Source organism: Dreissena polymorpha, chromosome 1 (genome assembly GCF_020536995.1).
Source record: "Dreissena polymorpha isolate Duluth1 chromosome 1, UMN_Dpol_1.0, whole genome shotgun sequence".
NCBI classification, from domain to species: Eukaryota; Metazoa; Mollusca; class Bivalvia; order Myida; family Dreissenidae; genus Dreissena; species Dreissena polymorpha.
Window position 1 is genome coordinate 4,999,407 of NC_068355.1, and position 25,310 is coordinate 5,024,716.

Here is a 25,310-nt window from a genome sequence, read left to right on the forward strand (position 1 = left end):
GCCAAGAGCATACTTCGTACAGCAGATAAGGCTCAGATCGCTCAGGCAATTTGAGAGAATGCTGTAGAAAAATCATGTGAGGCTGTGATACACTGTATTCACGAAACAGATGCATGATGGTGACACTTTGCTGCATCGTTGACCATGGAGAAGGGCGACTCAAATAACGCAATAGCCGAGTCTTATGAAGATTCAGAAAAAGGCATTACGGACAAGCGCCAGTGGTTTTCGATGGCTACGAAGACTGTCATTATAATAAAGACAACACGCACCGGAGACGATTAAACAAACGTGAATCATATTGTGAGTTTCAGCAAAGAAACAGAATGCCCATGTAAAAAAGGAAGACTTTTTGTCTCGTGACAGAAACAAAGCCGGCATGATTGCTCTGATCAGCACAACTCTGACTAAAGTTGGATGCTATGTTGTTCTCTCTTCAGGGTATGCAGACGTTGAAATTGTTAAATCAACAGTATAACGATCCCGTCGTAGCACCACAACGTTGGTGGGCGAGAATACAGATTTGCTCATCTTGATCCTGCTTTACTCCGAAAGGGACAATAAGACCATCTACTTCCGCTTTGATGTAAATAAATAGTCAAAGGAATACAAAGTGCATAATATTAACCATTTGAAAGAATTCATGCTTATTCAGGCTGTAATTAATCTTCAAGGACTTTCAGCAACGGAAAAAAATGAAGTCTACAAAAGTTAGTAAACCTGATCCTATCATGAAGTCATGTGCTAGTTCATACTCTCTTCCAAATGTCGTAAATTGGATTCTATGATTATCCAAATGCTTAGTGATGACCTCAATTCGATTAAAGTGTTCATTGTCTCCTAAACTATGGCGTTTTACATAACAACCATAACGTTTGAATAACAAGTTATGGACTTGTGGTCCATCGTATTGTGTCGATTGCCATTTTGGACGCCGTATTGAATTTCTGTGTAACATAATAAGCTTACATTTTGTCTGATGATATAAATTTGATATTAATATGTTTTTGCTCCCTGAAAACTGGGTGTAGACACAAAATTCATCAAATTTGAGTGGATAGTAACATAGTTATATTTTATATTTTATCATAAATAGGTTTTGGCGGCAATCTTGGCGGCCATTTTGGATGCTGTGTTGGATTTGTGTGTAATGCAATAAACTTAAACAATGTCTGATGATCTTAATGTGTTCTTTGCGCCCTGAAACCTATGTAAAGACACCAAAATCGTCAAATTTGAATGGATAGTAACATAGTTGTAATCATTAATAGGTTTTGGCGGCCACCTTGGCGGCCATTTTCGACGACATTATGGATTTCTGTGTTACATAATTAACTACACTTTGTCTGATGTTATAAATGTGTTCTTTGGCTCCTGAAACCTGGGTATAGACACAACATTCATCAAATTTGAGGGGAAAGTTACATAGTTATGATTATAAATAGATTTTGGCGGCCATCTTGGCGGCCATTTTTGACGCCATGTGGGATTTGTGTGTATTATATTAAACTTAAACAATGTCTGATGATATAAATGTGTTCTTTGCCCCCTGAAACCTGGGTATAGACACAAAAGTAATTAAATTTGAGTGAAACGTTACACAGTTATGATCATAAATAGGTTTGGGCGGCCATTTTTGACGCCATGTTGGATTTGTGTGTACTATATTAAACTTTTACAATGTCTGATGCCCATTTTGTGTTTTTTGCCCCTTGAAACCTAAATATAGACACCAAGTTCATCAATTTTGATTGCATAGTTACATAGTTATGATCATTAATAGTATTTTTTCATGATTTTGTTAGTTTCTCATTAATATGCATGAAAATGCAAATGAGATAAATATATAATTTGGTCTTTAGAATAAAGCACAATGTGTAGCCATTGTTTAAACACTAATTTGTTTGTATTACGATAAGATATAATATAATAATGATGTGATATAGTCGCCCTGGTCCGTTTTCCAATTTTGAGTCGCGGTTGCCATGGAAACTGGCTGATATGAACATTTTCAATAGAGTGTATCTTTGAGGACAAGTGAAAAAAACTTACTTACTTGAGATACTGAACAACTTGGTATAAGTGAAAATTAATCCCGGGGGGGGGGTGCATGGAGACCCCTATTAGGACATGACCTACTGTAATTAGCTATGCAAACACTCATTGTCTTCCGCAGTATCCACGTGCCGGAGGTGGCGAAGAGCAGGCAAGGCAAGTGGCCTCCCGGTACTCCTCGAAGGTATCAGACTTCGTGGACTTCTACAACGAGGCGCTCCGGCGCCGCTTAATTCGGGAGCTGGAGAAACCGACGCCGGCAGTAGTTCCTGAAAGTGAGATGGACGGACTTGCGGACATAGCAGAGCTATCAGGTAACGCTATCGTCATGAGAATATGTTTATAAAAAATTCAAATTGCCATTTTTCACATCTCACTTTCCGATGATTGAACCACATATATATTGTTTGTCCCAGTGAGGACATTTAAGAACATAACCGTTTGTCTGTTAGTCCATTCAGTCAGGGTTATTTAATTTACTTTTAATCTTATAGATTTTTTGTAAGCTTGATAACATCGAACACCAAAGCCTTTTTGAGCTTCTCGTGAGTATTTTCTGAGAAGATCCAGTAAATGCTGTTTTAAGAGAAGATGACGAGAACGCTTTGAGTGAGCGTTACGAACGTGGGACCTCCTGATCACTAGTCAGTCAGCATATCAACTACACCAAAGCGACCTCGATATGTGGAATACTGTGCCAATACAAAAATAACATAATTCCTCGCTCTGGACAAATGCTTGTTCGCTAAGCGTATTCTCAGACTAGCCTATGTAGTCCCAACAGGTTAATCTGGGAGGCGATTTCCACCTTTATGGCAATTCATTTTCATAAGAAGTTTCTGCTTAGCAAAAACACAGTTATTGCGGAAAGTGTTGTCCCTGAATAGCTTGTGCGGACTTTTTACTTGCATTTATATAAACACACGTTTAGAAAGTATTATTCCTACTTCAGCTGCTACTGTTGACATGGCCGTTTGGTGACAGCAATTATCAAAAGATTTAATGTTGTTGAGTCCTGTTGTGTGTGTTTACTGAGTTAATTGCACCAAGAGTGCTTGTGTTCTCAGAAAGGTGTGCTTGTGTTCTCAGAAAGGTGGGACCGTGCAACCACAAAGGTCACAGCTGCTACCAAGTTAGCCAGTGGTGGCCGAGAGAACACTGCACGCAAGCTTAAAAAAGTGTCGCTGCGACATATTAGCCGACAAAACAAGATCAAGTCGTTACAAGAGGTAAATGTTCAGGTTGAATTGGACCTTTTCCAAAAATCGAAAGCGTCCTTTTCCCGATATGTGAACGGTATATTGCTTAAAGGTGTGTTCAAAAACAGCCAGAGTATCGACCTTGGACTATGTCATGAACTCCTTAGCCGAATGTGTACGTTAATCTTTGAAACATGGAAACAATCGACTAACGATTATTATCCTTCGCCAATTTATATATTTAAGTATGGTAGATACTATGGTATTTCTTGTATCTTAAATTTTTGCCTGAATGATTAGTTGGCAGGAAGTCATATGGACTTGACTCACGTGACTAACGTGTCTACGGAGATTTCCGATCTCCTTGAGGGAACGGACTATTTCACCAGCGACTGCATATACATGTACTGCTGATAAATAACAAATAGAGAATACTATGTTAGTTGTAATGTGTTCTTGAATTCAATCGACGAGTTGATAAAAGGCCGAGTCGTGTAAGCCTTTCTGAGACAAGTCGGATAAATTCAAGTACGCAATAACACGTATGTGGTATTCTGTTGATCCTATAATATTTTTAATAATATTGGTGTTACAATCAAATTATTAGTGTTTAACTTTTAAAAGCAATAAGCAAAACATATTGAATATAATGAATCGAACATCGCTTATTAATAAATAAGTGATCTTTCCCCTTTAACGCCACGCGAAATAGTCCTTAATAAGTCTATGCAAAAGCAAATTAACAAGATAAAATATTGCTGTATGCCTCGTTAAAATCACTCCAGTAGAAGAAAGAAATGTTATGTTCAAACTTAAATTCTTGTTTAATTCAATCAAAAGACCAACAAACAAACATGGCTGACATTTTAAACTTACAAAATATGTACCCCTACGTCAATCATAATGCAGATTTTTTCGCGCCGATATTGTTCATTTTTATCTATAAACAACTCTTCTTCAATACATCTTTTGACACTCATTTATTAAGAGGCACATATGAATCAAAGTTCTACTGGCTAAGTGATATATATCACCATGTTTATTTTAGTACAGTTTTGTTAGCATCCATGATAAGTTAAAAAGCTGCCAGCGTCATACACATGTGTTCATCGCCACCCTCTTTCTCCATTTTAAAACAATAGATGCAAGCAGACAATTCTTTGCGGAGAGACATTAGTTGATCATCTAACAAAGGAACGATCTATTCAAGCAAGAACTTACTCGTTCAATGCTACGTTAATTTACATCAATCTTGTGTCCGCTTTAACATCAGGGTTTACGCTTTGCGATCGGGCATGTCCGCTTTACGATCGGGAGTGTTTGCTATACTATCGGATTGTCCGCTTTATAATCATGAATGTCCGCCTAATGGTTCATAATAACGAAATTATCTTTCTTGTTTTTCAGATCGATTCAATAATCCAAAAGTATAAACTTTCATGTTCATGAGTTTATTAAATGAAAATGTACACTTTCTTGTTACGGTGAATGTGTGATATAAAAAATAAAAAGAAGATTAATTAAGGACAATCTTTGATTTGTTCACGCACACAGGTACAGAAGATGCTGCGCAGAGTTGAAGTGCGCAAGCGCTTCCGGAAGAAGGCTCGCATTATCATTTTCTGCATCCGGTGTGTTAAGGAACATTGCTTCCGGTAAAGTTCAATTTATTTTATTGTTGTGTTTTAAGCCACTTAATACAATGTGTAAATTATGTCGCTTTTTTACCCAAGTCGTAGTTTACTCACGTTGTTAACACCCTGTTTCTTGACATGTTTTGCCAGTTTTCTCGAGAATCGCCCAGAAAATTTGTTCCAGTGTCGGTTGAGTTCAAAACTGCCAAATGTGCTGTCAAAAACTATGTGACTCATGTAATTTGAAGAAAAACTTGATTCTGTTCCGTTCTAAAACATGGCGACGTAGAGGAGGGGTGGCGGTTTTCCGATTATGGTTTATTTTAAGTTTAGGTCGCAGGAAAGACTAAGTAAGACATGTTATTTCATTTTGATTCGTTAAAAAGAAATCATTGCCAGTAAACGGAACTGGTTTTTCCTACGTTTAATGTATTTTTTCATATTTTATTAGCCATTTTTTTTGTTTACATTGGCCGAGCCATGAAGCCATTTTTAGTATGACCATCGAGGGTGGCGACATATTAAGCCGATTCACTTGCTATTTGGAACTCATGCCCTATGCGGGAAGCGTAGCTCTAGACCAGCTTGTGCACTCGCGTATTCTGGTCAGGAGCTATGCTGTCTGAACTTAAGGCACGTAAGATTTTAGGGACTTATAACTAGACAGGCTACCTCCTGACCAGACTGCGTGACTGGTAAGGAGCTGCTCTGGTCGCACATGGCATAAGAACCATTTCTGCATGATGCTGGTCACATAGAAACGCTCTTTAAGAATTCAATTCCTATAATTTTTAACTTTGGACCCACTTCAATTTTATAACGATGAGCATATATTTTGCTCGCCCAGGTTCCGAGAGAATAGTGAGTTGACGCCGTACCTACAGACGCTCAACTACATCGACTACAGTGCCGACCAGGTGTCAGACCTTCTGTTTGACAGATCTCTATTTAGAGCCAAAAGACAGGTCAGTGGCAGCTGTACGGTTGTTTTTTTCGCTCTTATTATTTTTCTTCTCAACCACATCGATTCCAACGCCGACCAGGGGTAAGAGTTCATGTTTGATAGGTTACTACTTAGAGCATAGAGACAGATAAGTGATAGTTGTATGGTAGAAAGACATCATAAACATCAGGGTTCGATTGAGAGAAAAGAACCAGGTCAGGCACACTTGTGCGGCAGAGTTTGTTTTATTATTTATATACTTAACTACATCGACCAAACCTCAAACAACAAGGCCGACAGCACGTCTTTCAAGCGCATGTCTAAAGCCAAAAGACTATTCACACATAATGGTTCAGTACTAGTGTTACGACTCTTATTCGTGGCTGTTAAAATTCAATGCGAACACCTTACAGTGTGTTCGTAAGAATTGTGCGATATCATACCGCTTAAAGAGGCGATCAAATATCCGCCTTCTGTTCTCCACATGGGTAGTTCGTTTTATTTACACATTCGCGTTCTTAACAGTTAAACAGTGACGAATGATGCGTGTAAAAATATGATTGAACAGGAGCGTACAATGTTAAGGGTATGTTTTCATCCTCGCTTATACGTTTCTCTCTTTTCACATATAGATATGTATCTCTTTTTCCACTAACAGATGCATATCTCTTATTCCACTTACAGATTCGTTTCTCTCATTCCAATTACAAATGCGTAAATCTCTTTCCATTCACAGATGCGTATGTCTTATTCCACCCACAGATGCGTTTCTCATCTGTCTTTCACTTACAAATGCTTACACACTGTATATCATTCCAATTACAGATGCGTTTCTATCATCATCTTACAGCTGCGTATCTCTCAATCCACTCACAGATGCGTATCTCTCATTTCACTTACAGATGTGTATCTCTTATTCCAATAACATATGCATATTTCTCATTCCGATTATTGATGCGTATCTCTCATTCCACTTAAATATGCGTATCTATTATTCGACTTACAGATGCGTGTTTTCATTCCATTTACACATGCGTTCTTTTTCACATCACTTACAGATGCGTGTTTTCATTCCATTTACACATGCGTTCTTTTTCACATCACTTACAGATGCGTGTTTTCATTCCATTTACACATGCGTTCTTTTTCACATCACTTACAGATGCGTGTTTTCATTCCATTTACACATACGTTCTTTTTCACATCACTTACAGATGCGTGTTTTCATTCCATTTACACATGCGTTTTTTTTCACATCACTTACAGATGCGTGTTTTCATTCCATTTACACATGCGTTCTTTTTCACATCACTTACAGATGCGTGTTTTCATTCCATTTACACATGCGTTCTTTTTCACATCACTTACAGATGCGTGTGTTTTTATTCCACTTGATGATGCGTTTATCTCATTACACTTACAGATGCGTATCTCGGAGGAGACGAAGAAAATTCTGAGTACAGAGAAGTCGGAGCGCACAGACACAGAGATATACACGGTAGGTTCTGGGTATAGACAGAGATATACACGGTATGTTCTGGGTATAGACAGAGATATACACGGTATGTTCTGGGTATAGAACACAATTACTACCGATATCGCTTGTCATATTACATGAACTACGAAGAATCACAACTGTGTAGAAGACCGGTTAACATCCTTAGACGAACCAAATATGTTTCGCGATTGTTGTTGCTGTTTTCTAACTTCCCAAAATACAACGACGCTTGAAGATTTTGCAAATTTGAATTTTCATCAAATAACAATCAATTTTCATTCAATGTTTTATATTGCATATAAATGGAATACTTTCATGCTGCTGACTTTTTGCGTGTTTCAAATAACTACCGGTAAATGAAATTGATGTTAAAGGGGCATTCAACCAGATCGACGAAAAAAGAAAAGTTCTAAAATACCGACATTAAATGCTTTATATTGATAAATTTAAACATTGGATCTAAAAATCTCCAGTAAAATAATCAAGAAAAAAAAGAGAAAAAAGTAACCCTGAATATGGCTCGAACCACTGACCCCTGGAGTCCTGGAGTAAAAAGTCTGCCATTTAGACCACTCGGCAATCTATGCTCATACAATGAACGTTGTATGTTATACTTTACATAAGCAATCCTCGTAGTTTCACAAAATATAACGACAACAAACCTCTCCAAATAACCTGGTAGACATACTCAGTAAAATTGTATTACCGAATATACTGAAAATATGAAAACTTAACAACATGTTTCAAGTAATGTAATATACCTGTCGTGATTTTAATCAATATCAACTAATAATTGTAAAAAAATTACGGTTTTTTAGAACTTTTCTGTTTTTCGTGATATTTAGCAATCTGGTTGACCGCCCCTTAAGTAAAATGAATTGGTTTTATTCTGATTAGAAAACGATTGTTATCATTACTTAAACGTCACACTGGAATTAAATTGATTTGAAATATTAATCAAACGTTATTCGGAAATTAAACATTGCCAATGTTTCAGGCACAAATCGCTCTCAGGAACATCCGGAGTTTCGCGGAGCTTCCGGTTCGCATGCAGAAAATGATTGCACAGGCCGGCCAATATGAGTCGTAAGTAAACATTTGTTCTCCAGATTTACTACTTGATGGAGATGATACCAGAGATGCTCATCGTTAGAAAAGGTTAAAGGGGCGTAGAAGGATATTACCTAGTGTTTTCCAACTTGAGAATTGCATTTTCAATACAGTGATTAATATATTTTCACGATATAAGCTTGAGCGTTGTTCGGCTATTAAGCATAGCGTGCAAACATAGTATGATATAAATTTAAATATAATTAATTGATTTAAGGTACTGTTCTTAATATATGGCGGGTGTAGGAAAGAAATAAAAATAAATATATAAAAAAACCTTGGGCGAATGGCTTGGGGTCGGGGATGGGGGCTAACCGTTTTCTAGCGCCCCCCCCCCCCCTTACACACACATATTTAAATCCATATCGTCCTTTTTTATTGCATCATATATTTAATCATGTCTTGATTTACGTTGTTGTATTCCAGCTACGAAGGGAAGCGCGTGATCTCCAGGGAGGGACATCCGGCAGCCGCCTTCTACTTTATCCTCTCAGGCGCCGGTAGGTGCACTTCGACCTACGGACCGCATTTACATTTTACAAACAGACAAACAGTTCAACCATGCGCTTTATTTAGCATAGTTATGGGAAAACGGGGATTGATGCATGTGTCGTCCCAGATAAGCATGTTTAATCTGCAGAAGCTAATAAGGGCAACATTTTCATTGGATTTTCGTTTTGAAGAAACCCCTTGCACTCCGCACAGACTTATCAAGGACGGCACTTTCCGCCTCAACTGGATTTTTCATAAGAAGAGACTATCTTTAATCGAAAAATACCATACAAGCGAAAAGTGGCGTCCGCCGAGGCTAATCTGGGACGACACTTTACGCACATGCATTTATACCCCTTTTCACAGAGCGTGGCTCATATAAATTCGTCGGAATGACAATTCGTTTTGTTTTTGTGGACAAGCTTTGCGTCCTTTGCGTCTTTGGCGTCCTATGCCAATAAGTCTGCGTTAAATTTTTATATCGCTCAACCCACCAAATACACAAAAATTAATGTTCCACGAATACTAATGGTTTTACAGTATTTATAGTTTTATGATACGTATCGTGACATATGTGTTTCTCCAACCTCAGTTGTAGCGATGAAGAAGGACCCAGACCGATCCATGGCCAGCGTCGTGGAGCACTACAGCAAGGGGGACACGTTCGAGGTACCGACCGAACCCTTAGGTCCCTTTCATATCAACCCTGGCTGGGAATACTGGGCTTAATGCATGTGCGAAATGTGTCGTTCCAGATAAGCCTATTTCGTCCGTACAGACGCTTTAGGCCCAGTCTCACTGTGATGCCGGTGCCGGGGCTCTACCGGGACGAACCGGGGCTTCACCGGGGACGACCGGGATGAACCGGGGACTACCGGGGACAACCGGGGCTCCACCGGGAAAGTATTAATATGTTGAATACCTCCGGTATGAACCGAGAGTCACCGGGAGTCACCGGGAAGGACCGGCGCGGCACCGGGAACAACCGGGACGGCACCGGGAACAACCAGGACGGCACCGTAGCTCCACAGGGGCCCATAGACCCCGGCAGAGCTACGGCAACGTCCCGGCTGTCGCCGGTGGTGCCCCGGTGGAGCCCCGGTGAATGCCGGCAGAGTACCAGTAAAGCTTCGGTACATCGGTGAACCGTCGCTCTACCGTGACGCCACCGGCATTGCCCGGGGCTCCGCCTGGGCACTACCGGTGACGACCGGGTTAAACCGAGGCGTTGCCGTAGCTCTGCCGGGGTCTGATGCTGGTATGGCCCCGGTGAGTGCCGGTGGAGTTACGGTATACCGGGGCTCTGCCGGGACGCTGCCGGCTTTCACCGGGTCTCCACCTGGACATTACCGGCGACAACCGTGGCTCTGTCGGGACTTCACCGGGATAAACCGTAGCTACTCCGGGGTTGACCGGGACTCTGCCGAGTTGTTGACCGGCTTCAACCGCGGCGGCACCGGGAAATAGTGTGACCACGTTAAAAAAATAAACGCATCATCCCGGTTCTCGCCGGTCGACCGGCGTTAGCAAACCGGAATGGACCGGAGCTCTACCGGCAATAGTGAGACTTGGGCTTTTCCGACTAGACTGGATTTGAGTTTAAAAGAGACTTAGTTTAACAAAATTATGAAACCGGAAACTGTCGTCCCTGATAAGCGTGTGTGGACTGCAAAGGCTTGTAGGTGACGAACCTTTACGCTGTTCATTAATCCCAGTTTTCACGGAACGCGCCTCGTATATTTACGAAATATTTACAAAGAGAATCTCGTCATGAAACAGTATCGCTTTATAATGGTTAACAATATACGCTTGAATACTATCGTGTCCACCATAAATCATTTATTGTTCTTTTAGGACAGTGAACACCATAACATAATCTACTATTCCTGTATCTATAGTTGACACCATCAAATCATGTATTGTTCTTGGAACTATTTTGAACACCGTCAATCATGTATTGTTCAATACACCATCGTGCACCGTCTAGTTGTGTATACCTTCTAGTTGTGTACACCGTCTAGTTGTGTTCACCGTCTTAATGTGTACACCATCTAGTTGAGTACAACATCTAGTTTTCCCCTGTCACTATCGTATTTATCGTCTAGTTTCCCCCGACAGGAGGAGCCATTACTGAACGAGACGTTACGTAACGTGACCGTGCTGACCAAGGAACCCTGCGAGTTTCTCAGCATCTCCGCAGTCGTAAGAGAAGAGATATTTTTCACTTTTGCAAATCATACGCTCTGGGAAAACGGGGTTTATAAATTATCTTAAAGTATCGTTTCATATTAGCCTGTGCAGTCCGCACAAGTTAATCAGGTACAATACGTTATACTTTTTTGGAAATCTCTTCTGAACGAAAATCTAGTTTAGACGGAAAGTGTCGTCTCAGTATAGCCTTGGCGTACTGGGACGACACTCCAGGCACTCCAGGCACATGCATTACGTTCTGTTTTCCCAGACTCCAGGCACATGCATTACGTTCTGTTTTCCCAGACTCCAGGCACATGCATTACGTTCTGTTTTCCCACACTCCAGGCACATGCATTACGTTCTGTTTTCCCACACTCCAGGCACATGCATTACGTTCTGTTTTCCCACACTCCAGGCACATGCATTACGTTCTGTTTTCCCACACTCCAGGCACATGCATTACCACTCCAGGCACATGCATTATCACTCCAGGCACATGCATTACCACTCCAGGCACGTGCATTACGTTCTGTTTTTCCAGAATGCCGCTCATATGTTCTTATTAAACTTCAAAGTGTATTGCACTTGTGTACTTGTGTTTGACTTTCATTTGCATACAGCAATTATTTCCTTAATTTTTAATGGGTTATTCTTTAGTTTGCTTAAACTGTAATAGGACTAGTGTTATTGTTCACTAAAAATGTTGTCGAATTGTATATTTCAATACGTTTCAAAATGTGTTTCTATTTAATGTTTGCAAATATTTTCACTCTCTTTCAGGATTATAAGAACATATTCATGCAGGGCGGAGTCAAGACGCTGAACGATCCGGACCAGGAGAGTTTTTTCAAGTAACAACAATAATGTTTATAAGTACGAAAACTGCATGAAGAAAGTTTATTTTTTACGCAACTTGCTAAAATTCGTGTATTTCGAAGTGAGGCCCTTCTGCGTTTGAGGCTGCATTATGTAAAAGACTCTTAGTATGTCCCAGCACTCCTACCTACTTTGCGTATAAGAGTCGCGAAAGTTGTGACGAATTCTGATATATATCTGCAATTTCCAGCTTTTTAGTATTGACTGAAAGATAATTAATTGTGGAGTGGTCTTGTGCTGTGGGGAAAAAACGGAGTACCCGAAAGAAATCCCGGCTGTCCGGTATGGTGACCTCAGACCAAACTCACATGGTTCCGTGAATGGGGATTGAATCCGGCTCGCTTATTTAAGAAGCGCGTAAAACAAACACTGCGCTAACCGGAAATCATGTTTTGTTGGCCAATATATACATGTATATGGTAAGATACATTACTTTGTCTCTTTTGAGGTTGATCATTTTAGCCTCGTTCTGGGAAAACGGGGATTAATGCATATGCAAAATGTTTCGTCCCGGACTAGCCTGATTAGGTCGCAAAGAGCCAAATGTTCAATAGACACACATCAGAACTCGATTTTTTTAACCGATTTATAGTGGCATTCAAATATTATTTCAATTCTGATATGATTTGACAAAGCATCTGAACTTCTGTCAGCATAGTATTTATGTGTGTTTTAACATTGCTAATTGTGTCCATTTGCAGGAGCTTAAGTTTCCTTCACGATTGGCCGATATCGATTCTCTCCGATCATCCTAAAGAATGCCGCTTTCATTACTTCCGGTATGTACCTTTTCCAGTATGCGTATATCCTTATTTAGCTTGGAAGTAAGTTCAAGTCATGAGTACGTTATACTCTGTATGTGTTGGACATTTATCAACAAAATAACGTGTTGAAAGCACTTTTACTTCTCATAATAGCAGGCTATATTGAAAAAAATGCTTTTATGTAAAGGAGTTAAGTCAAACTTATAACGATACAATCTAAGTGAACTAAGGTATCTGTAATTAACCTATTAAGTAAACTACTTTTCTCAACACAATCGCCCCATATGTTCATCAACATTTAAGTGTTTCACATAATTGAATAATAAATACCTCACCAATAATATAATTTAAGCGAAAAAAAGAACATATGCGGATTTTAACTATCAAGCGAGAACAACAGAAACTGTTTTCGGTTAGCAATCGAAATTCTCACGTCGGTTACTTTGTTATAGGAGAAGATATAGCATTTACTTTCAACCGAATCCCCCGTTGGTCTTGTGCTAGTGTTGTCGTTGCTTGTACATATGTGTGTCACGCGTGATGCGACAATGTGTCTTATGCCATATGCGACCAGCTCCATACCAGCGCAGCTCTTAACAGCCTAACAGCCTGCGCCGCCGCACAGTCTGGTTAGGAGCTATCCTGTCCTCTCATAAGATCACGAAACCTAGCGTGACGTTATAACGGACAGCGTAGCTCCTACCTGACTGCACAATCGTGCAGACTGGTCGGGAGCTGCACTGGTCTCGTACGGTATAAGACCCAATTTTGTATCTCAATATTCAACAGACGAGGCGCAATCCTGGCAGACGATACCAAGAAGGATCCGTGGTTGATTGTCGTCAAATCGGTATGCATTATTTTCAATCGAGCAATATATGCTTGGTCGATGATATTAAGTCAGTTAATACTTGCCGAAGACATGTAATTTTTGTTTAAATATTGAGTAGATTTCACGATTTAAAAAAATCAGGGATTCATATCGGTAGTTTTCTTCTTAAATACAGCTATCACGAAACTAAACCATTACACTCCGAACAAGATATTTTTGTAACAAATCTTATGACCATCCGCTGGTCTTACAGACATATATATATATACAACACAACAATAAACATAAGCATGTTGAAAATGCGTTTGGGTAATTGAATAGGAATGGTCAATATGAAGCATTCAAACATCGAGTGTTAATTTCACGGATTTAAACACGTATCGAATCATTCTTGTAACATACTACATACAAAATAATATTTTTATATTTTTCATCGCTGATATTTACTGATAAGTTAAATGAAAAACATGTGTATATAAAGCGATTTAATATACTGATGTGTAATGTGCAACAAAAAAATACGTTATACTAATTGAACTTTAAAACTTTTATAATTTTTCAGGGTAGTTTGTCCGTTATGAAAAAGTTGAAAAAAGTTTGTCCTTTTGAGTGGAGAAAAAGTAAGTAAAAAATAAGTATACAAACTAAACTAAGTAATGCGATACTTTAACATAGATAATTGGTAGGTTTTGTTAAATGAATTCGCAACACGCAGGTAACCATGGGACGTTTTTTAAAGTGAACAATAACATAAACACTCGATGCTTGATAAAGTAATATATTTATTGCATGTCCAAATTAGTCGAATGTGCATTTCACATGGACATGCTTCATTTCACATGGACATGCTTCTGTTCTGTACTCTAAGTATGATGTTCAAAAAGACCATCCGCCGTCTGAACTGCACACATAAAAACGCAGATTGACATAAATGTAGTATGTAAGAAATAATAATAGCAATATCAAGACTCTGTCTATTGTTGTCGTGGTGTCGTTTATTTTTTCAAAACTGTGTAATACACCAAAAGGTGTACCGAAAAGAGAAGAATTCTGTTATCGCGATATATATTTTTTTAATACATTATATGTTATTTTTGTGATGTTTCATGTATTTTTTTTTCATTTTTAAAACGCAGGTTTGCAAGTATGTAAGTGTAACATGTTACAATCGTGCTAACGGATTTTTAATTATTTTTTTATTGAATTTGATGTGAATATTTAGCACTTTGTTAAAGAAAGCATTGACAAAGGTAATATAAAACTATGCCAACTACACAACGCTCGAGTTCTGTTAAGAAGAACAACGGGTATGTTGAAGTCGTTTTTGCATTCCGAACGACTTCTATATCACGAAATTCAGCTGTATGAAATGCAATTCGAAATTTATGGTTTGGCCCTATATAAGTGTATTTGTGAATGCGCATGTATGTGTATGTGTAAATGGGCAATACACAATAGACATCAGTGATGAGGTTCTTTTCATTATTTACGACAGAGAGCGACATCAAGCCCCTAACCGAGAAGGAGCGCCGAGAACGGAAGCACGCAAAGGAGCAGTGGCGGCGCTACGTACTTCCGGAACTCCGTCTGCCGCTGCGACCCAGAGGTGACGTCGAAGAGATAGAGGAAAGAGTCGACGGCAAGCCGAAACCCTTCATGGTAATGTTAGAATTCTTGTTTGTGGTTATGGTATTGTTTTAAATCTCTCATTGTGAAGTGGTCGTGGTTGTAAGATTGTGATTCGCCCTTTCGTCCGCCCGTCCAAACGTCGGTCAGTCGGTTCGGAAATTGTCCTTTTCGTCCTATATCTTATACTCTTTGAGGGTTAGTGCTAATATCTCTCTCTATGTATATATTGTAGCACCCAGTTATCAAAGTTCACTTCGAAGAGAGCCAGGACCGGGACCGGAAGCAGAAATATTACTACCCGAACCTGTGGACCTTCACACGCGCTGATAAAGAGGAAGAGGAGGGGAGGAATGCCACGTTTTCAAACATTAACAAGAAGTTTCTCTACACCATCTCGAAATCCGGGTAAGTCGTATTCATGAATACACATTTTTACGTTTAATTATTAAATTATACTTGATTTTTTAGCCCATGAAAAATATTATTCCAAACGCTTTTCGTGTAGAAAGTTTTAAACTCGAACATCACAAAGAGGCACGTGCATATCAAGCAAGCAGCGCGCTTTCGAATCGTGTTGAGCGTGACAGAGGTTCCAGACGGGGGTGTATTTGGTTGAATTTGATTTTTGACTGACCAATTCTCGAGTCTCAAATAAATCTCTATTTCGAAATTGTGCTTTTTTTCATTTTATAGATTGCCGTTCAAAACTGCAGATTGTGTTTCTAGCGCCAAGAATGCATGTTTTTCTAACAAAATATTGGAACCGTATTGGATTATATGTCATCACAGCTGTTTATTTAACGTATTAGTATAATATAATAGTAATGCATTTATTTACCTTTTCGCAACCGAAGCGACGGAAAATCCGCGACGCCTGCCGCGGGACAGGGTCGTCTGAAAACAAAATCCGCCGTCGAAAGGGAGGCGCCTGCAACGCCACAAGAGCATGACACTCACATCCGGCCCACATCGGAAAAAGCGCAAGCTCCGTCGAGGTCAGAGTCTCCGGTTTCCCTGCGCTCTCTGCTGTCACCTTCCGGTAGCGAGGACACGCAGAAGACAACTAGCAGCGTCTTTTCGGAGCGCCTTAAACAGATAATGGCAGAGAATTATTTCGAATCGGTAATAAGAAACCGCGTTAAACTTATTGCGATATTTGAATGGCAATTCGTTTACCAATTTAGATAGATTTACAATTGTTTGACCTGCCAGTTGTGTAAGAACACTCCTACATACACACCTAAAGGTGATGCATGGTCGGTTCAGATGTGCACAGTTTAGACTTTGAAAAACATTTCTTAAACATAAAGTTATAAACAACTTTTCGGTCTGTTTGCAAAATCTCGTTGTTAATATGTATGATGTTATTTTTGTGAGACACACGAAAGTATATGAGTCGTGTTCTGTGAAAACCGGGCATAATTCATGTGCGTAAAGTGTCGTCCCAGATTAGCCTGTGCAGTCCGCACAGGCTAATCAGGGACGACACTTTCCGCCTAACTTTGATTTTTGCTAAGAAGAGACTTCATTTAAATGAAAAATGTTATCAAAGAGGAAAGTGTCGTCCCTGCACAGGCTAATTTGGGATGACGCTTTACGCACATGTATTAAGCCCCGTTTTCTCAGAACGCGTCTCATATCTACACAAATACGTGTCGCGTTCTGTCAAAACGGAGTTAAATGCATGTGGAGTCCGCACTCCGCAGAGACTTTTCAGGGACGACACTTTCCGCCACATTAAAGTTTCGTTTTGAGAAGACTTCCTTTCAATCAATACGTCGATAAAAGTGCAAAAGGTCGTACCTGATAAGGATGTGCGCAAATGAGCGCGCATCATTTATATAAAAGTGGCTATAATGTTTATGTTTTATGTGCTTTGCAAGCCTTAAATATTTAATGTAACACATTTGTTTTTCATTTATACACAAGGAAAACAGTTCGTTTTAAAAAAAAACACCCCAAAAATACAAATTCTTTACAACTTCCATTTTCAAGCTTTATTTGTTTGAAAACTTGTTTCATGTCATAAGCGGTATAATGCTTTGGTGATAAAATCATATATATTGAGAAGCTCTGGCGAAAACGGGGCGGTACGTACGCACAGACTAATCTGAGACGACTCTTTCCGTCTAAACAGGATTTTAACTTATAATTTACTTCGTTTTTTAGAAAAATACCATACAAACGGAAATTGTCGTCCCTGATTAGCCTGTGCGGACCACCTAGGCTTATCTGGGACGACACTTGGCGCACATGCATTTAACCCCTTTTACCCATAACGAGGATCAATCAATACATCCCTGACATGTTTCTTATACAAGATGCATCTGTGTTTTGTCTTTCAGCTTTCCGACTTGGATTTAAACCCACAGTTCGTGCAGATCAAGACCCTCATCAAAGGGGACGTGTGGGTAAGTGTGATATCGATTTGTGGGTCAGTAGGATATCTATGTGTGGGTGAGTTTTACATAGAACTGTGGGTGAGTGTGGTATCAAACTTGGGGTGAGTATGAAATCGATGTGTTAGTGTGTGTCATGTCGATGTGTGGGTGAGTATGATATCGACCAATCGGTGAGTGTGATATCGAACTATGTGGATGAGTGTGATATCGATGGGTGGGCGAGTGCGATATCGATGTGTGGGTGAGTGTGTTATCAATGTGTGTGTGATAATAATATATTGGTGAGTTTGATATCGATGTGTGGGTGAGTGTAATTATCGAAAAGAAGGCTATGTGGGTGAGTGCTATTACTTTGTTTGAGGTGAGTCAGGGAGTGTGATAAAGAAGTGTGGTATGTCGGTGAGTGTGATATGAGAGCTTGGTATGTTTATGGTTGTGATATCGAAATATGGGATGTGTGGGTGAGTGTGATATCGAACTGTGTGGGTAATTATGATAGCGATCTGTGGTTGCGTGTGATATTGCACTCTGGGACGTTTGGGTGAGGTTGATATCGAACTGCGATGGGCAGAAAGCGCGTGGGATGTGTGGGTGCGTGCGATATCAAATTGTGGGATGTGTGAGTGAGTGTGATATCAAACTGTGTGATGTGCAACTGAGTGTGTTATGAAATTGTGGGAAGTGTGGTGAGTATGAGATCGAACTTTGCGATGTCTTGGTGATTGTTGAAACGGATTGTGTGGGCGAGTGTGATATCGATGTGTTGGTGAGTGTGATATCCAACTAGGGGATGTGTAACTAAGTGATATATATCGAACTGTGTAGGTGAATGTGATATCGACGTTTGAGTGAGTGTGATATCGAACTGTGTAGGTCAATGTGATATCGAACTGTGTTTGTGAGTGTGATATCGAACTGTGTCGGTGAGTGTGAAATTTAATTGTGCGACTGATTGTGGTATCGAAATATGTGGGAGAGTGTTATATCGACATGCAAGTAAGTGTGACATCAAACTGTTTTAGTAAGAGTGATATCGAACTGCGTTTGTGAGTTTTATATCGAAGAATTGGTGAGTGTGATATCTTATTTTGTGGGGAATGTGATATCTTATTGTTGGTAAGTTTGATAACGCTGTGTTATTTAGGGTGATACTGAAATGTGACTGTGTTCGTGAGGTTGATATCAAACTGAGATGCTGAGTGCGACATCGAACTGTATGAATTTTGGTTGAGATAACGAACGGTGGGATGTGTGTGTTAATTTGTTTGGTGAGTGTGGCATCGATGTGTGGGCTAGTGTGATACCAAGCGGTTTTGGTGAGTGTGGTATCTAGCTGTGCGGCTGAGTGTGATATCGAACTATGTAGATGAGTATGATATCGATGTGCGGGGGGAATGTTATACCGAATTGTGTGGATGAGTAAAATATGGAATTGTGTGGGTTTGTGTGATATCCAACTATGCAGTAGAGTTTGATTTCGATGTTTTGTGGATGAGTGTAATATCGAACTAGGAGATGTTACATTGCGTGTGATATCGAACTTTGTGGGTGAATGTGATATCAACGTTTGAGTGACTGGGATATGGAACTGTTGGGCCAATGTGATATCGAACTGTGTTTGTGAGTGTGATATCGAACTGTGTCGGTGAATATTTTATTTAACTGTGTGGGCGAATGTGATATCGAACTCTGTGGGGGAACAGTTATATCGACGTGTTAGTAAGTGTGGCATCGAACTGTTTTGGTCAGTGTGATATCGAACTGCGTTGATTAGTTTGATATCGAAGTGATGGTGAGTGTAATATCAAACTGTGTGGAGGAGTGTGACATTTTATCGTGGGTCATTGTGATATCGATGTTTGGATAAGTGTGATACCAAACTGTGTTTTTGAGTGTGGCATCAAACTGTCGGATATTTGTGTGTGTGATATCGAACTGTGGTATGTGTGTGTACGTGTGATATCGAGCTTTGTGGGTGAGTATGATATCGAACTGTATGGGTTTGATAACGGAGAGCGTTGGTGAGTGAGATATCAATCGGTAGGTGAATGTCATATCGAACTGTGTGGTGTGTGGGTAAGTATTATATTTAACTGTTCGATGTGTAGGCGAGTGTAATATTCAACTATGGAATGTGTGAGTGAGTATGATATCGAACTGTATGGGTTTGATAACGGAGATCGTGGATGTGTGTGATATCAATGTGTAGGTGAGTGTGATATCGAACTGTGGGATGTGTGGGTAAGTATTATATTTAACTGTTCGATGTAACGGTGAGTGTAATATTCAACTATGGAATGTCCGGTGAGTATGATATCGAAGTGTGTGAGTTAGTTTTATATCAATTTGCTCTGGGTAGGTCATGTGAATTTGATGTTGCCATCAGTGGGTCTCGCAAACATTGTATTGCTATACGGGTTGGTTTTGTGACATTGTGTTCCTTTTTGGAGGTTCTTGTTGACCTGATGTTGCTGTGGGAGCTGCATTGATTTTATTACTGAAGGTTGGTTCAGCGAACCTGATTTTGCAATGAATGATTTAGTGGTCTTGCTATGGGTTGGTTGCGCTAAACTTATATTACTATTGATGAGCATGTCTGACCTTGCGTTTGTAAGGTTTCGTCAGGCGAACCTGGTGTTTGCGTTGCTACCGATAGACCGAGTAGACCTGATTTTGCTATTGGTGGGTCTAATGAATCTATTCCTACAGCATAGTATAGAGAATCAGATGTTACTCTGGATGGGTATTGCGAACCAATTTTATTATAACCGGGTCTAACAAAGCTGCCAGTTATAGTTAGAAATGTTCCTCTATACTTCAAGGGTCTGGCGGATCTGATGTTGGACAAGCAGCCCAGCTTCATCATCGTCAGTAACGGCGCGGACTGTGTGCAGATTAAGAAGTCGTTCTATCTGCAGAACTGCTCGGAAAAGCTTCAGAGAGACCTCAAACAAAGCGTGAGAATCATTGTTGCAGTAAACTGCATTCAACACCAAGTGTGTGTGTATTGAGAGCGGAATTTATCTATTACATTGCTGTAGGAGAATATATAGTTATATAAAATTTCTTTTCACAGTATAACTTTCTTTGTGAAAATGGATTTGTATAAAATGAAATGAAATTAATCATATTTAACTAACTGCTGTTCTGAATAGTTTATGTTACTTTAACCCATTTATGCCTAGCGTCCTGAAAAAAGGACATTGCAAACAGCGTAGACCCAGATGAGACGACGCATAATGCGGCGGCTCATCTGGGTCTGCGCTGTTTGCTTAAAGGAATTTCTTTATGAAATATTCTAAATATAGACATAAATATACTTGATACCCCTAATTTTGGAAATAAATTGATCCAATTTAGAAGGATAGGAGAGTCCAATAGGCATAAATGGGTTAAGCGCCGTTTTCCAAGAGCGAAGCTCAATAAAGTTAATCCCTTTATGATTATCCCTCTATAACCCACAGCTGTGCCCCTACCCCTCGGACGACAACCTCCAAGAGAGCCTGCAAATTAGCGTCGACTGGAACGCACACCGGAAGTCGGAACTCGAGCACACCATGGGACAGGTGCACACGGACAGGTTCTTGAAACAGTACACCGTGGCGCGATAGATCACATTGTTACCGGGAGTTTGGCGCTGTCTAAGTTGTAGCTGTTATTGTTTTTGTTAGTGTTATTTTTATTAATTCGAAGGGTGATATATAGTAATTGCATCGTATTTGCTTCCGTCAGTAAGTCTTACATGCTTCTTGTGCAGAGCATATCTCGGTTGGTATTGAAGTTATTCAAGTGAAACTTCATTCAATGATAGAGCGCTTCGAGGGGAAAGCAATCGTGTTCTAGTGTGGAGCAGAGTATTGAAAGTATTTACATACAGAGAAAATGCAGAGTATAGGAACCACAACTCTATTATTAGTTTTTTGGAGTTATAGCCCTTTGCTTTTTTGCCAGGTCTGTGTATTGTGTGGAGCATAACTCTATGCAAATGTTGAAGATTTTAATATGAAGCTGCAAACAATCATAGATGGCTTTAAGAGCCAATGCCAAGTATAATTGCCATCCATTTCCTCTTTAGTAATTGAAGAGTTATTGCCGTTCGTTTATTTGGCATTTACCAAGGATTGATTCATAATTGAATGTTTAACAATTAAACATCATGTATTGATAGAGGACGTTGATGGGAAGTGTTTGGTACACTTACAAAAATCCGCCCTGTAGTATTTTGATTGAATTATTTTCCGATGCATATCTTTGTGCAGATCATAACGCCACAATGTAATTTTCGTTTGCACAGCAAAACTCATAAAGCATCGAGTTGATTCAAATTAAACTTTGTATAATGATAAAGCGCTTTTAGGTACAGAGTAAACATAATTATAATTATTTCTTTAATATTTACAGAGTAATTGCAACTTTATATAATTTCTTTAGACTTTTCGTGAAATGCTGATTACAATAACTATAACTCTGTGTCATATATTTATTGCCCTTTATTTATATATCTCTTGCAATGCATATATGTTAATTCAAAATTGATTGTTAAAGCATTTCGTACATACAAAGAGAACATAAATATTTCAATAAAAAAACTTGGTATTTTCCCGCTTACTTTAATGATCAAGCCGGATATAATGTGAGCCTCGTTCTGTGTAACACCGGGCTTAATGCATTCGCGTTAAGTGTCATCCCAGATTAGCCTGTGCAGTCCGCACAGTCCGCACAAAACGTCGCGGCATTCGGAACTTACAGTTACGGCCCTTGTTTTTATCATTTCGTGCGGTTACCTCATTTATCAAAATCGGCCGGTTTCAGTAAACTATATTTGCTAAAATAGTTAATTAACCCAAAATGGACTGTGTCCGTTTTGTTTACGTTGAAAGGGACCTATCATAAGAATGGTACTTGAAATTTAAAAACAATGAATGACATATTAAACAAATAAAAACAATAAAATTACACACGTGGAATTGTGGCTTACTATTTCAGACGGATCGTGCGAAAAAGGGTCATGTTCAATATGCGGCCATCGTAGCACCAGCCCAGCCTGCGCACTGGCGCAGTCTGGTCAGGAGCTTTGCTGTCAGCTATGAAGTAACGCTATGTTTAGTGGTCTTTTATGCAGACAGGGTATTTCCTGACCAGACGCTGCGGATGAGTCGGCTGGCATTGAGCTACACTGGCCGTATATGGCTTATGACAAATTTGCGTAACAATGGTCATATTGATAAACATTTACAAAGTATTAAAATAACAAAACGGCTTATATCACTGAGATATTTGTCTTAAAAGTGAAGATAGAGCACATAAACATGTGATAAATATTGTCATAAAAAATGGTTGAGAAGCAACTCTAAATAAGAGTAATCTGCCATTTGTACCGAAACTCAGAAATAAGATTGATGTTAATTAATTAATTAATACGTTTTAAAAAAATATTGCAATCTTGCGGAGTTGGAAAATGTTTGACTATTTAGCATAAATGCTATATTCGTATTTGTATTTTGTAATTAGTTGTATATACATGAAATAGTTATTAATACTGTCATTTGTTATGTAGAGAAAAGCAAACATATACATATTGATAAATATGTTTTGTTTAAAATTGTTTCATGTTTCTGAATTACAAAGATTCAAGCAATCCGATTCATCCATACACAGTTTATCTATTCACATGTACTATTGTTTGCTTCTTTGCAAAACATTATGGGATTTTCTGAGACATTAGCCTTATTTTCCGCTTTATGAAACAGTACGTAAAGTGATGTCAAAATTTATTTCCACAATATTTAGAAAAGAAGTAACAAATATACTTCGCTATATTTAAAGAATCAAGCATCAGAAAAAACTAGTATACATTAATACTATATAAGAAAGCCGCGATCTGGGAAAACTGGGTTTAATTCATATTCGTAAAGTGTCGTGCCAGCTTAGCCTGGTCAGTCCACACTGGCTTATCAGCGACGACATTTTACGCATACACTGGATTTAAGTTTAGAAAATAACTTCCTTAAAACGAAACATTTCATACGAGCGGTAATTGTCGTCCCTAATGAGACTTTTAACTTTGATGCTCCTTTGCATTGACAAAATGCTCATGTACAGCCCAAGGTATGCACAATAAACACTCGTACTAACTTCATATTTTATACAGACATATTCACAGAAGAATACCAACACTTTCGGGTTCGAAAATGTGTTTGTTTTTGCAACATTTTACCTTTTAGTTTTTGGAATCGAAATTCACAATATATCGAACGTTATCACATAATGAAGCCACAAGAAAGAAAGGACTTAACAAGAGATAACAATCAGAACAACTTTAGACTAGCAGACATTGCCCTCAGGAGTGGTAACAGAAGAGAACGCCAAGACCTCGCCAACAGACTTTCTGAAAGGGCAGGAGCTTTCAGGATGGCAGTCACAACAGAAACGTCGAAGGTCGTGGTGAAAAGCACCATACACGGCAAAGAGCTTGACGTTGTGACCTGCTTCAATTACTTGGGTGCAATACTGGCCAAGTATGGCACCTGTTACGCTGAGGTCCGAATAAGAATTGCCATGGGGACCGCAGCCATGACCAGACTAAGCAGGTTGTGTACAAGCAGCACCATCAGCTCCTCCACAAGTCCGTCGTATCCTCCATCATACTGTGCGGCTGCAAGACCTGGACGCTTCATGCGGACAGAGATCTGAGGATGCAGGCTTTTGAAACCAAGCGTCTCCGAAGACTGATCTGCATTTTCTACAAGGAGCAAATTAATAACTAGTAATTCCGGAACATGACAGCAGCACTATTTTCCCACAGGAACCGCTCCTGGCGACTGTCAAACGACGAAAGCTCGCTTGTTTTGACACGTAATCAGGTTCGACTAACTGAGCAATGTAGTCGTCGAAGTCGTCGGAAAAAATCTGGAAGGGAGAAGTCCTTCGCAATGGTTGACCTCCTCACAGCAGCCCACACAGACCTACCGTGCGACTCTCTGTGCCTTTGTCCCTCACTTTCCCCCAACCAATCAAGGGAATGATGATGATGGTGATGACAACCTACCGGAATATTAATTGTTTATTTCAGAGGTGACGTTTATAACTACGGCATATACCCCACATTAAATAAATGCTTTTCGGTTAACTATAATGTCACTCCTTGTCACTCCGTGCGACTTAAATCATTCCAATTTGTTCTTGTCTAAGACATATTACTAACCACCAGCCGTATCAAAATTAGTTTGTACCAACGAAAGACGCAAATCTCGCACTTCTTTCATCAAGGGCGACACTAGACACACGAAGGGATACTTGATATTTTCATGACAATCGCGGCGACGTACGATATTTTTCTTGACAGTCGTGGCGACGCACGATATATTTAACACGATATATCACCCTTGTGTATGTAGCCCAAAAGGCGATATATCGTGTTGAATATATCGTGCGTCGCCGCGACTGTCAAGAAAAATACCAAGTATCGCTTCGTGTGTCTAGTGTCGCCCTTGATGAAAGAAGTGCGAGATTATAGATGGCACTATCCGGATTCCGTACAAATAGGCCTAAATTAGCTTACTATGGTTTCACATGGTTCTACATCATCATCATGAGCCAACGCAAATGTGATTAATAAAGCTACGTCAAACATAATAATAGGTCTACGCGAAGCAGCAGAAAATGCTAAGTCTGAAAAGGCAT

General features: G+C 39.5%; 1 protein-coding gene across 1 annotated transcript in view; it reads left to right on the forward strand.

The window, feature by feature from the left end:
• The window catches only part of LOC127864903 (uncharacterized), a 32,703-nt gene extending 9,810 nt beyond the window's left edge, over positions 1-22,893 (forward strand). Inside the window, exons 3-21 of the mRNA XM_052404794.1 lie at positions 2,177-2,369; positions 3,145-3,284; positions 4,809-4,909; positions 5,736-5,853; positions 7,255-7,329; positions 8,327-8,415; positions 8,866-8,939; positions 9,524-9,600; positions 11,050-11,133; positions 11,905-11,975; positions 12,702-12,779; positions 13,554-13,614; positions 14,159-14,216; positions 15,092-15,255; positions 15,458-15,630; positions 16,080-16,347; positions 17,571-17,636; positions 20,450-20,584; positions 21,092-22,893. Coding sequence (XP_052260754.1) covers positions 2,177-2,369; positions 3,145-3,284; positions 4,809-4,909; positions 5,736-5,853; positions 7,255-7,329; positions 8,327-8,415; positions 8,866-8,939; positions 9,524-9,600; positions 11,050-11,133; positions 11,905-11,975; positions 12,702-12,779; positions 13,554-13,614; positions 14,159-14,216; positions 15,092-15,255; positions 15,458-15,630; positions 16,080-16,347; positions 17,571-17,636; positions 20,450-20,584; positions 21,092-21,238 — 2,172 coding nt within the window. The 3' untranslated portion in view covers positions 21,239-22,893. The remainder of the gene's footprint in view (positions 1-2,176; positions 2,370-3,144; positions 3,285-4,808; positions 4,910-5,735; positions 5,854-7,254; positions 7,330-8,326; positions 8,416-8,865; positions 8,940-9,523; positions 9,601-11,049; positions 11,134-11,904; positions 11,976-12,701; positions 12,780-13,553; positions 13,615-14,158; positions 14,217-15,091; positions 15,256-15,457; positions 15,631-16,079; positions 16,348-17,570; positions 17,637-20,449; positions 20,585-21,091) is intronic.
• The last annotated feature ends 2,417 nt before the right edge of the window (positions 22,894-25,310 follow it).